The sequence below is a fragment of the Dama dama genome, chromosome 13, assembly GCF_033118175.1.
Source record: "Dama dama isolate Ldn47 chromosome 13, ASM3311817v1, whole genome shotgun sequence".
NCBI classification, from domain to species: Eukaryota; Metazoa; Chordata; class Mammalia; order Artiodactyla; family Cervidae; genus Dama; species Dama dama.
Window position 1 is genome coordinate 76,637,966 of NC_083693.1, and position 12,921 is coordinate 76,650,886.

General features: G+C 56.1%; 1 protein-coding gene across 2 annotated transcripts; it reads right to left on the minus strand.

Moving 5' to 3' along the window:
• Positions 1–6,188: 6,188 nt before the first annotated feature.
• Positions 6,189–10,791, minus strand: LOC133068311 (uncharacterized). 2 transcript variants are annotated; one of them, XM_061159578.1, is made up of 2 exons: positions 9,956–10,791; positions 6,189–9,589 (listed from the first exon to the last, which is right to left on the minus strand). In XM_061159578.1, exon 2 carries the CDS (start codon positions 7,557–7,559, stop codon positions 6,288–6,290), a length of 1,272 nt encoding a protein of 423 aa, XP_061015561.1. In that variant the 5' UTR covers positions 7,560–9,589; positions 9,956–10,791; the 3' UTR covers positions 6,189–6,287. The 2 variants fall into 2 exon arrangements, with proteins under 2 accessions (XP_061015561.1, XP_061015560.1); XM_061159577.1 differs by having other exon boundaries at positions 6,189–9,117; positions 9,512–10,791.
• Between the last annotated feature and the right edge of the window lie 2,130 nt (positions 10,792–12,921).

Below are 12,921 nucleotides of genomic sequence, written 5' to 3' on the forward strand. Positions count from 1 at the left end.
GAAAAGTATTAATAACCACAATGATCAGAAAAAGGATAAAAATGAAGATGTAGAAAAGGATATGAAAGTCATGAAATATGGAAAAGGAGAGTAAGAAAATATAAATACTTTTTAGGATGTGATTGAGCCTAAATAACTATCAGTCTAAAGCAAATAGATATAGGAAGGGTTAACATACTTGATATAGGAAGGGCTTTCCTGGTGACTCAGAAGGTAAAGCATCTGCCTGCAGTGCGGGAGACCTGGGTTTGATCCCTGGGTCAGGAAGACCCCTCTGGAGAAGGAAATGGCAACCCACTCCAGTACTCACGCCTGGAAAATTCCGTGGTCGGAGGAGCCTGGAAGGCTACAGTTCATGGGATCGCAAAGAGCTGGACACGACTGAGTGACTTCACTTCACTCACTAACTAATACTTAATGTGGCAACCACAAATCAAAAAAATACAATAGATTAACAAAACCCAAAAAGATAATACAACAATAGCATAAAATAAAAGGAAAATTTCAAACCACAAGAGGAAAAGAAAAAAGAAAAAAAAAAGAACAAAGAAAATATATAAAATTGATTAGAAAATGAGGTTTAAAATGGCAATAAATACAAATCTTTCATAATTATCTTAAATATCAATGGTCTAAATGCTCCAACCAGAAATATTAGAATGCATACTAGATAAAAAACAAGAGCTGACTTGTGCTGCCTGAGAGACTGACCGTGGGACAAAGGACGTACATAGATTCAAACTGAGGGAATGGAAAAGATATTCCACTCAAATGTAAATGACCAGAAAGCAGAAATCACAGTGTTCATATCAGACAAAATAGACTTTAAAGCTTAGACCATAAAGAAAGATAAAGAAGGACACTATATACTGATAAAATAATCAATACAAGAGGATCATCAACACATATGCACCTAATACAGGAACACCCAAATACATAAAACTAATACTAACAGACATAAAGGAGAAATTGATGGGAATACAATAATAGGAGACTTTAACACTCCACTGACACCAATAGACAGATCTTCCAGAGAATCAATAAGGCAACAGAAATACTAAATGATACAAAATAGAACAGTAAGACTTGACTGATATGTTCATGATATTGCATCCAAAAAACCAGATTATACATTCTTTTCAAGTACACAAGGAACATTCTCTAGAAGACAAACTAGGGGACAAAACAAGCCTCAACATATTTATGAGTGTAGAAATTTTCTTGAGTACCTTTTCTGACCATACAGCATGAAACTAGTAATCAACCACAGAAAAGGAAATGAGAAAAAACAACTACATGGAGACTAAACAGCATGCTACTATAAAACCAATGAGTCAACGAGGAAATCAAAGATGAAATTGAAAATACCTTGAGACAAAAGACAATGAAATCACATACAAAGTCTATGGGATACAGCAAAAGCAGTTTTTAGAGGGAAATTCATAGTGATATAGGCCTTCATAGAAAAACAAGAAAAATCTCAAATAAGGTCTAACAGCAGCAGAAGATATTAATAAGAAGTGGTAAGAACACACAGAATTATATAAAAATGCTTAGTGACCTGGATAACCAAGATGGTGTGGTCACTCACCTAGAGCCAGATATCCTGGAATGTGAAGTCAAATGGGCCTTAGGAAGAATTATGAGGAACAAATCTAGTAGAGGTGACAGAATTCTAGCCCAGCTATTTAAGATTTTAAAAAATGATGCTGTTAAGGTGCTGCATTCAACATGTCAGCCAATTTGGAAAACTCAGCAGTGATCACAGGACTGGAAATGGTGTTTCTATTCCAATACCTAAGGAGGGCAATGCCAAAGAATGTTTCAGTTACTGTACAAGTGCACTCATTTCACATGCTAGCAAGGTAATGCTCAAAATCCTTCAAGCTAGACTTCAACAGAATGTGAACTGAGAACTTCCAGATATACAAGCTGGATTTAGAAAAGGCAGAGTAACCACGGATTAAATCACCAACATTTGATCAGTTATGGAGGAAGCAAGAGAGTTCCAGAAAAACATCTACTTCTGCTTCATTGATGATGCTACAACTTTTGACTGTGTGGATCACAGCAAACATGGAAAATTCTTAAAGAGATAGGAGAACCAGACCACCTTACCTGTCTCCTGAGAAATCTGTATGCATATCAAGAAGCCACAGTTAGAACATGACATGGAAAAACAGACTGATTCCAAATTGGGAAAGGAGTACAACAGGGCTGTATATTGTCACCATGCTTATTTAAATTCTATGCAGAGTACATCATGTGAAATGCTGAACTGGATGAATCACAAGCTGGAATCAAGATTTCTGGGGAAATATCAACCTCAGGTACACAGATGACACCACTTTAATGGCAGAAAGTGAGGCAGAACTGGAGTCTTCATGATGGTTAAAAAGAAGAATGAAAAAGCTGCTTGAAACTCAACACTCAAAAAACTAAGATCATGGCATTTGGTAGGATCAATTCATGGCAAATAGAAGGGAAAAAGTGGAAATAGTGACAGATTTTATTTTCCTGGGCTCCAAAATCACTGCAGACAGTGACTGCAGCCATGAAATTAAAAAACACTTGCTCCTTGGAAGGAAAGCTATGACAAACTTAGCATATTAAAAAGCAGATGCCACTTTGCCAAAAGTTCCATGTAGTCAAAGCTATGACTTTTCCAGTAGTCATGTACAGAAGTGAGAGTTGGACCACAAAAAAGGCTGAGTTTGCAAAAATTGATGCTTTTGAACTGCGGTGTTGGAGAAGACTTTTGAAAAGTCCCTTGGACAGCAAGGAGATCAAACCAGTCCATCCTAAGGGAGATCAACCCAGATTATTCATTAGAAGGACTGATGCTGAAGCTCCCCTACTTTGTACCCCTAATGCCAAGAGTTGGTGTATTCGAAAAGACTCAGATGCTGGGAAAGACAGAAGGCAAAAAGAAAAAGGGGCGTAAGAGGATGAGACGGTTAGAGAGCATCACTGACTCAATGGCCGTGAATTTGAGTTAGGTCTGGGAGATAGTGAAGGACAGGGGAGCTTGGTGGGCTGCAGTCCACAGGGTCACAAAGAGTCGGACACAACTTAGCAACTGAACAGTATTATACATATTGAATATGAAACATATGTGTATATATGCACATATGCATATATATATTCAATAGGAACAATAAGACTATTGAAGATATATTTTCTCATAACTCTCTCTCTCTCTCTCTCTATATATATATATATGTATATATACATAAATATATAAATCATTCAACTGTGAAGGACCTCAAGGAGACACTGCCAAGTGGAAAATGTATTTCAATACTAGTTGGTTTTTTGGAGGGCACAAAATTCTTGGATCACATTATCTCTTCAACAAGGTTTTATGGGCACTGACAAATTTTTCTTTGTAAAGAAATAGGGCCAGATGCCTCGCCTCTCCTGTTTGGTCTGACCGTGTGTAGACGCTGCTTTGCTTATTTTGAAGTCATGTTCATTTCCTTCAGTCCCTCAGTCGTGTCCGACTCTGCGACCCCAGGGACTGCAGCACGCCAGGCCTCCTTGTCCATCACTGTCTCCTGGAGCTTGCTCAAACTCATGTCCATTGAGTCGGTGATGCCATTCAACCATCTCATCCTCTGTTGTCCATCCTCCTCCTGCCTTCAATCTTTCCCAGCATCAGGGTCTTTTCCAGTGAGTCAGTTCTTTGCATCAAGAGGCCAAAGTATGGGAACTTCAGCATCAGCATCAGTCCTTCTGATGAATACTCAGGACAGATTTCCCTGAGGATGGGCTGGTTGGATCTCCTTGCAGTCTGAGGGATTTGCAAGAGTCTTCTCCAACACCACAGTTCAAAAGCATCAATTCTTCACCACTGGGGCCAAGGATGTGTCTCAATTCTGCTCTGCTGTCCTTAGTTGGTGGGCAAAGAGGCTGCTCATCCCAGACACTGCATCTGCGTCCCAGGATGGGCAGAGAGTGAGCTGCACTCTGGAAGCCCTGCCCTTGGACCCCAGGGCATCTCACGGTGAAGACCAGTGTCACGTGGATGCCCCTGGGGGCAGAGGGGTCCGGGTTGCACTGGGAAAGACGAGGGGAGGATGGGTGTTGGGTGGGCATGAGGATGGTCAGCCCCAGAGACAAAGGACAGGAGATGTGGGTGGAGGGGTCCCGCGTGGGCCGTGCTGGGCAGAAGGGGGCTCGGGGCTCGGGTGTGGAGTGTTGGGTTGACCTAGTTGGGTGAGGAGACACCAGGGCCAGGGCAGAGAGGGGAGCAGCAGTGCAGGGGGTTCAGGGAGGGAAAAGTGTGGGGGTGGGGTGGGGAGGGTAAAGGTGCAGGGTTGGGGGTGGGGGGGCTGTAGGGACGGACCTGGAGAGGGGAGTGGGTGGGCGAGAGTGTCCTTCTGCACCCCTGTGTCCTGTCACCGAGTCCTAGACGCTCCTTCCCGCCCACTGTAGCTGAAAGTGCCGCCTCCTCCAGGAAGTCACCCCGACCGACTCCAGACCAGACTGAGCAGGGAGACCTGGCCCCCCTGTCATGCTCTGCATCTTTGTTCATGAACTGCAGCGAGGCCTGCGCCTGACTGCGGCCCCCGCCCAGGCCCCGTGCAGGGACCCGGGATGGTGAGCGAGGGAAGAAGTGGCGGGCACCCTGCCTCTGGGTCGGGCAGTCCGGCTCCCTGCTAGAAGTCTCTGCGGACCTCCAGGCCTGTGTGGGGGTGGGGCAGGGCAGGAAGCCAGGCAGGAAGGGGCCTTGCAGTCAGACTCAGTGAGCAGCTGTCACCGGAGCTGGCCTGGGGCTTCAGGGCTTTCCTGCCTGGGGGCGGCGGGGGCGGGGGCGTTGCCGCACAGAGAAGAGGCTGCTGGGCCCCGGGTGTGTCAAGCCGCTGCCCCACAGAGACCAGCGCTGGCTCTGAGGTCTGGCGCGTGGCCCGCACCCAGGAAAGGAGCACGGTGAGTGCCGCCTTGAACCTCTGCCCCGAGCGGGGTCCAGACCCTCTTGCAGACAGGCTCGGGGTGATGGGCAGGCAAGTGGAGGCTGTGGACACACCTGAACGTAGAGCCCACGGGGGCCTCGGGCTTCTGGGGGTCTGCTGTGGGCCGGGCCACCACGGCTGCCTGGGGTGGCCGAGACATCAGAGCTGGGGCCGAGGCATGAGCACCCGGAGGGGCCATGCTGTGGGGCTCCCGAGGAAGACCTGAGAGAATGACTGTCCCCCAGGAGGAGACGGCCCTGGGGCTCCCCCGTGGCTGGGAGGAGGGCCCGGGGGCATCTTTTGGGGTGGTCTTCCTGAGGTCACCTCCTAAAAAGGGGCCTGAGTGCTGCCTCGATCCTGCCTCCCGTGGAGTCCTCCAGATCTGCTCCCTATGAGCCAGCACTGCGGCCAGCCCCAGGCAGCAGGCAGGGCGTGGGGTCTGTGGTCCTGGTGGATACATGCAGACAGTGCGGCTCTGAGCCCCCTGAGTGTCTATGCGTGGCCTGCAGGGTCTGGACACGTCCCTGGGCAGCTTGGGCCACTGGGGTCAGCTCTGGCTGGTGACTTCGGAGACACAGAGGAGGATGGGGACACAGTCGGGATGCATGACTCTCCCAGCTCCAGGACCTGGAGATGAGGCACCGCTGGGCGCTGCTGGCTCACCCCAGGTCTAGGGCGGTGTGGGTCAGGCTGCACTCTGCTCTCTGACCTCTGGCCTGGGCTCGGGTCCCTAGGGGGCCAGTTTGGCTACATCGCCTCTTGTGGTGTCGCTCCCTTCAGCTCCGCAGTGACCCAGGACTGCCCTGAATCCCCGTTGCCCTCCCTGGCCCATGGCTGCTGTGATGAGGTTGGGCGGCCAGTCAGGACAGGACCCGGGAGTGTGGGCCTTTGAGTCTGAGCCTGGCCCACTGCCCGCCCGCAGCCGGTGCTATGAGTGGCTGAGACCATGGGTGTCCCAGCAGAGGCCCAGCCTGCCTCAGGCCTGCAGAAGTTCCTCCAGGGTAAGGGGGTGGGAAGCTGCTGGGGGTCTCATTGTCTGGGTTTCAGCAGCCCAGCTAATGGCCCAGGACCCTTCGTCAGGCTGTTGCTGCCCTGAGAAGCAGGCTGAGGGTGTGCAGGGTGTAGTCCGATGTCAGGAGAGCAGGGCCGTACCCAAAACACAGCTTACAGCATCTCTGGTAGTGGGCCCTCGCATTCGGGGGTTTCTGTCCCGGAGAGTGTCACTGTGGGCCAACCGTAACTGTCATAACACCACCATGACACAGCCGGCATCAGAAACCCCGCTGCTGGCCTTCAGCGCCCCCGTGGTCTTGTCTGGTGGGCGTGGAGCTGTCAGCTGGTCCAGATCTGGACGAGCCCCATGTTGGGGAGGGTCTGAGGGCCCATTCCAGAGTGCACGCTGTGGCCATGGAGGGCCCTCGCCCTGTGCAAGGCTGTGGGCATCCCGGACCGAGGGGCTCTCTCAGCCCAGGTCTGATGTCCTTTTGGCTGCACTCCGAGCCCCTCAGGCTCCAGGCCCCCTTGGAGTTGGGCTCTATCCTGGCACAGGGGTCCGCTCCCGGCTAGGGTCACCCTGCCGGCTAGGGGGTCCTGAGGGCAGGGGTGCAGTGGGCTCATGTGGGTCTCTGGTTGTGGCCGGGCCACTGAGTGGTTGTCCCCTCCATGGGAGACCCCAGGCTCTGTCTCCCTCCATCCTGCTCCTCGGGGAGCAGGCGGCGGGTGGGAGGAAGGAATCCACTGCCAAACTCCCCTGTCCAGCCCAGCTGACCCAGCCACCCCATCTGTCCAGGTGCAGCATGGGAGCTGGACGGGGCAGGACTGTGCCCTGGAGTCGCGAGGAGGGGCCCGCAGCCATGGGGGTGACCTCCACTGCAGTCTCAGGGTGAGGCCCCCTCTGCCAAATTCTCTGTGACCACCCCTCCCCAAGGGTGCCCTGAGCACAGGCTGAGGATGCGGAGGCAGTGAGGGTGGAGGGGAGGGGGCCAGGGCCCGGCCCTGGAGGGATGCACACAGCGGCCCACCTGCCTGCCTGGTGCCTGGCCTCCTCACTCTCTGGCTGGGCAGGCCCGGCCCGAGCTTCTGGTGCCCACCGTGGATGGTGCCAATGGAGCTCCCCTGGGGAGGGCGGATGCGAGTGTGAGGGGCCTCCTTGTGCACGTCCCTGGAGCCCAGCCCAGGGCACCCCATCCCCAGAGCCCGGCCTAGGGCTCCTCGCTCAGGGTCCTGCGGATGGGGCGGCCGCCTGCTGACCAGCACCCTTGGGCGCTGGACCCTGGCTCTGTGTGGGCTCAGGCGCTGGCCCCCGACCAGGGCCTGTGGGTGCCAGGCTGACCCTCCTGGTTTCCTCGGGCTGGGCCCCAGCTCTGCCCCTAGGCCACAATGGTCCCTGCAGGTCCGCACAACCTGTGTGACTTCAGTCCTGGGGTTCTCCCAGCTTGCAAGGGCCCGTCTCATCAGGCCTGAATGCCAGAGGTCAACAGCCTTGAGGGCTCCAGACTCTAGGAACAAGCTGCCAATCCTGGGGTCAGAGTGTGGGGCCCCGAGGGTGTGGGGGTGGCCACCAGTTGGTCCTGTTGCTATCTGAGCAGTCGCCGTGGTTGCCATCCACGAAGGCCAGGTCAGAGGGAGGTTCTTCCTCAGGACAAAGAGGGGCCAGGCGTCTGGACACACTAGAGGTCACCAGGGGTTCAGAGGAGGCAGGAGCTGCCCTGAGACCAGGCGTGTGCCCAGTTGCAGACATAGGCATTGGAGGCTGCAGTGAGTAGTCCACGGGAGGGGCTGGGAGGGCAGAGGTGTAGCGCAGGATGTCTGGGTAGGCTCCAGATGGATCCCAGGAGGGAGCTGGGCCAACAGACACTTGTCAGGGTGGCCATGAAGGAACAGATTCTGCTGCCCCAGGTCCAGGGGCTGGGTGGAGAGACCCCATGACTTGCCCAGCTCCAGGACCTGGAGACCAGGCACCGCTGGGTGCTGCTGGCTCACCCCAGGTCTGAAGGCAGTGCAGGGCGGGCTGCACTCTGCTCTCTGACCTCAGGCCTGGGGTCAGGTCCCTAGGTGGCCGGTTTGGCTACATCGCCTCTTTCAGTGTCGCTCAGTTCAGCTCCGCAGTGACCCAGGACTGCTCGGAATCCCCGTTATTCCCCCAGCCCAGAGCTGCTGTGATGAGGTTGGGCTGCCGGTCAGGACAGGACCCGGGAGTGTGGGCCTTTGAGTCTGAGCCTGGCCCACTGCCCGCCTGCAGCCGGTGCTATGAGTGGCTGAGACCATGGGTGTCCCAGTAGAGGCCCAGCCTGCCTCAGGCCTGCACAAGCTCCTCCAGGGTAAGGGGGCGGGAAGCTGCTGGGGGTCTCATTGTCTGGGTCTCAGCAGCCCAGCTCCTGGCCCAGGACCCTTCGTCAGGCTGTTGCTGCCCTGAGAAGCAGGCTGAGGGCGTGCAGGGTGCAGTCCGATGGTCAGGAGGGCAGGGTCAGACCCAGACCTGGAGGACAGGCTCCCTGGTCGTGGGACCTTGGGGCAGGGGTTTTTGTCTTGGAGAGCGTCACTGTGCTACCATAATAACTACAATAACTACCACCATAATACCACCATGACACAGCTGGCATCAAAAACCCCGCTGCTGACCTTCAGCACCCCCGTGGTCTTGTCTGGTGGGCGTGGAGCACTTGGGAGCTGTCAGCTGGTCCAGGTCTGGATGGGCCCCCGTGGTGGGGAGGGTCTGAGAGTCGGTCCCCAGTCTGTCTCAGGCCTGCACAAGCTCCTCCAGGGTCAGGGGGTGGGAAGCTGCTGGGGGTCTCATTGTCTGGGTCTCAGCAGCCCAGCTCCTGGCCCAGGACCCTTCGTCAGGCTGTTGCTGCCCTGAGAAAGCAGGCTGAGGGCGTGCAGGGTGCAGTCCGATGGTCAGGAGGGCAGGGTCAGACCCAGACCTGGAGGACAGGCTCCCTGGTTGTGGGACCTTGGGGCCAAGGTTTTTGTCTTGGAGAGTGTCACTGTGCTACCATAATAACTACTACCAAAACAATAACCATAATAACTACCACCATAATACCACCGTGACACAGCCTGCATCAGAAACCCCGCTGCTGGCCTTCAGCACCCCCGTGGTCTTGTCTGGTGGGCGTGGAGCACTTGGGAGCTGTCAGCTGGTCCAGGTGTGGATGGGCCCCTGTGGTGGGGAGGGTCTGAGAGTCGGTCCCCAGCCTGTCTCAGGTCTGCACAAGCTCCTCCAGGGTCAGGGGGCGGGAAGCTGCTGGGGGTCTCATTGTCTGGGTCTCAGCAGCCCAGCTCCTGGCCCAGGACCCTTCGTCGGGCTATTGCTGCCCTGAGAAAGCAGGCTGAGGGCGTGCAGGGTGCAGTCCGATGGTCAGGAGGGCAGGGTCAGACCCAGACCTGGAGGACAGGCTCCCTGGTTGTGGGACCTTGGGGCAGGGGTTTTTGTCTTGGAGAGTGTCACTGTGCTACCACAATAGCTATAATAACTACTACTACTACAATAACCATAATAACTACCACCATAATACCACCGTGACACAGCCGACATCAGAAACCCCGCTGCTGACCTTCAGCGCCCCCGTGGTCTTGTCTGGTGGGCGTGGAGCACTTGGGAGCTGTCAGCTGGTCCAGGTCTGGATGGGCCCCTGTGGCGGGGAGGGTCTGAGAGTCGGTCCCCAGCCTGTCTCAGGTCTGCACAAGCTCCTCTAGGGTAAGGGGGCGGGAAGCTGCTGGGGGTCTCATTGTCTGGGTCTCAGCAGCCCAGCTCCTGGCCCAGGACCCTTTGTCAGGCTGTTGCTGCCCTGAGAAGCAGGCTGAGGGCGTGCAGGGTGCAGTCCGATGGTCAGGAGGGCAGGGTCAGACCCAGACCTGGAGGACAGGCTCCCTGGTTGTGGGACCTTGGGGCAGGGGTTTTTGTCTTGGAGAGCGTCACTGTGCTACCATAATAACTACAATAACTACCACCATAATACCACCATGACACAGCTGGCATCAAAAACCCCGCTGCTGACCTTCAGCGCCCCCGTGGTCTTGTCTGGTGGGCGTGGAGCACTTGGGAGCTGTCAGCTGGTCCAGGTCTGGATGGGCCCCCGTGGTGGGGAGGGTCTGAGAGTCGGTCCCCAGTCTGTCTCAGGCCTGCACAAGCTCCTCCACGGTCAGGGGGTGGGAAGCTGCTGGGGGTCTCATTGTCTGGGTCTCAGCAGCCCAGCTCCTGGCCCAGGACCCTTCATCGGGCTGTTGCTGCCCTGAGAAAGCAGGCTGAGGGCGTGCAGGGTGCAGTCCGATGGTCAGGAGGGCAGGGTCAGACCCAGACCTGGAGGACAGGCTCCCTGGTCGTGGGACCTTGGGGCAGGGGTTTTTGTCTTGGAGAGTGTCACTGTGCTACCATAATAGGTATAATAACTACTACTACAATAACTATAATAACTATCACAAGAACTATAATAACTACTACCATAACCGTAATAACTACCACTACTACAATAACAGTACCACCGTGACACAGCCTGCATCAGAAACCCCGCTGCTGGCCTTCAGCGCCCCTGTGGTCTTGTCTGGTGGGCGTGGAGCCCTCGGGAGCTGTCAGCTGGTCCAGGTCTGGACGGGCCCAATGGCAGGGTGGCCTGTGATGCCTCTTTGCCCAGCCCACCATGCAGCCATGGAGGACCCTCGTCCAGGTGCAAGGCTGTGTTCATCCTGGACTGAGTGGCTCTCTGAGCCCAGGTTTGATGTCCTGCTGGGCCGCACTCCAAGCCCCTTCAGGTCGGTGGTGGCGGGACAGAAAACCTCAGAAGCTGAGCAGAGGCCAGAGCAGGGCGGCCGTGGACAGCATCCTCACAGGAACCTGGCAGGTAGGGGTGATAGTCCATCTTGAGCTCCCCAGGCTGACCTGTGGGGTGGCAAGGGGGCTAAGCTGCAGGGCTGGGAGGGAGACTTAAGCGTAATGGCTCCCACGGGCACTTTCCGCAGAGGCTGTCCTGCCTTAAATGTAAAAGCCATCTCATCAACGTTTAGGGTCACTTCAGGTGTGGACAGGAGAGGGTGCCCCCTTGGTGTCCACATGGGCTTGCAGTAGCTTAATAGAGCGAGTCTTTGCTTCCCATGGGCGAGATCACTGGGTGACCTGTACAGAGTTCTGAGTGTCTGGTTTGAGTCTGTGCAGTGAACTGGACAGAATTTCGCTTTCTAGAATTTCATCTGGAAATGAAAGCTAACCTGCAGGGCTGGGAGGGAGACTTAGGTGTAACGGCTCCCACGGGCACTTTCCACAGAGGCTGGTCACTGGCTTGGCTTCTGGCGCAGTGCCCGCCCCTGCCATGATCTCTGGACGCTACACAAGGAACCTGCACACCCCTGCTACGTGTGAGAGGCCACTCGAGCCCTTTCAGGCCAGGCCCGGATCCAGACTCCCCTACCTCGGGTCTGGCAGCAGGCTGGGAGCTGCTCCCTCTGCATGAGCCCCTCCCAGCCTGCTCCCTGGCGAGACCCTACGCAGTTGAGTACAGGCCCAGCTCCAGCACCCAGTGCTGTCAGCTTCCCTGAGCTCCCAGCAGGGTTGGAGGTGTCTCGGGTCCTGCCCCTGGGCAACTTGACCTGACAGCTTCCCAGTGTGGGCTCTGTCCTTCCTGGCCCTGTTTGGTGGCGCGCTGAGGGCCAGGTGGTCAGGGCCAGCTTGCTGGGCGCTGGATGTGTGGCTGCGGGGTCCATGCAGTTGTTTCAGAGTCTGGACACAGGCCCGCGGGCCGTGTCTGCCCAGAGCGGCCCAGGAGGCCGAAGGTCTGGTCTCTGAAGCTCAGGCTGAGAAGCCCAGCTGTGTGGGGCTGAGTGGACATATGGTTGGCAGGTTTTTGCTGCCCCATGTCTCACTGTGGTAGTCACTAGAGTAACACCACAGTAGAGCCCTTGGCAAAAAGCCCTGTTTGCGCTGTAGGCCGTCCGTGTGGGGACCCTGGATGTGGGGCGTTCAGAGGGCTGAACAGTCGGGGTGGCTGGGCGGCCTGGGCTGGCTGTGGGTGCTGCGGTGCTGGGCTCATGGCTTGTGGGGGGGCATGGCTCCAGAGGCGTCCTGCAGGAACATGTGGGAGGCCTCTCCCGCCAGGTGGACGATGGCCACACCAGCTCTGCCCTGAGGCTCCAAGCAGGGCACGGCCAAGTGACAGCCTCCTGGGTTGACAGATTGTACCCAAATTGCCTGCAAACTGTGTCTCGGTCACCTTGAGGCTGGTTGTGCTCTGGGGCCAGCAGGCGCCTCCCACCAGGAAACCCAGGAGCAGAGCAGGGTCATTCCTGCTGCTGCCCGTCCTGGGAGTCTGGGCCCAGTTGTGCTGGCCCAGTCCCAAGGGCAGCGCTGAGCTTCTCCATCCTTGTGGCTCCACCGGGACTGGGAGCAGGTGCAGGGAGCTGCGTCCCCCCACCCTGCACCTGCCCCCACCCCGACCCTGGGGGCCTAGAGTCCCAGGACGTGGTGTTTGCTGCGGGGCGGGGCTCTCCTCCCCAGGCGGATCATGCCATCTGAGCCCTCACGGCTCCAGGCCTTGGAGCACGGTTGAGACCCACCCTCTCTGAGGCCCTCTGTGGCCCCTGGGCGCCCACTCCCTGCCGATTTTGGGTGATGGATTGTGATCAGGCCTGGAATCTCTGGCTTGTCCAGCAGAGTCCCTGCTGGAATATGGACAGTGCTCTTGATCTGGTCTCCCCCTAGCACCCTGGGGCATCGAGAGGGGCTTCTCCACCTGCAGGGGTGCGTGCGGCCGGGGCTGGAGGACTGGCCCTTTCCCGGGACCCCTGCCCTGCTGGCAAGTCTTGGTCCTGGGGAGTCTTGGTCCTGGGGAGGGGTCAGGGGCTCCCTGGGACGGCTGCCTCATTGAGACCTCAGCCGCCTTTGCTCAATGCTCTCAGTAGGTGGCCCGGAGCCCCAGGCCCTTCTCTGTCCCCTGGCTGTGGGCCAAGCCCAGGGCCCATGCCCACGCATCCCTTC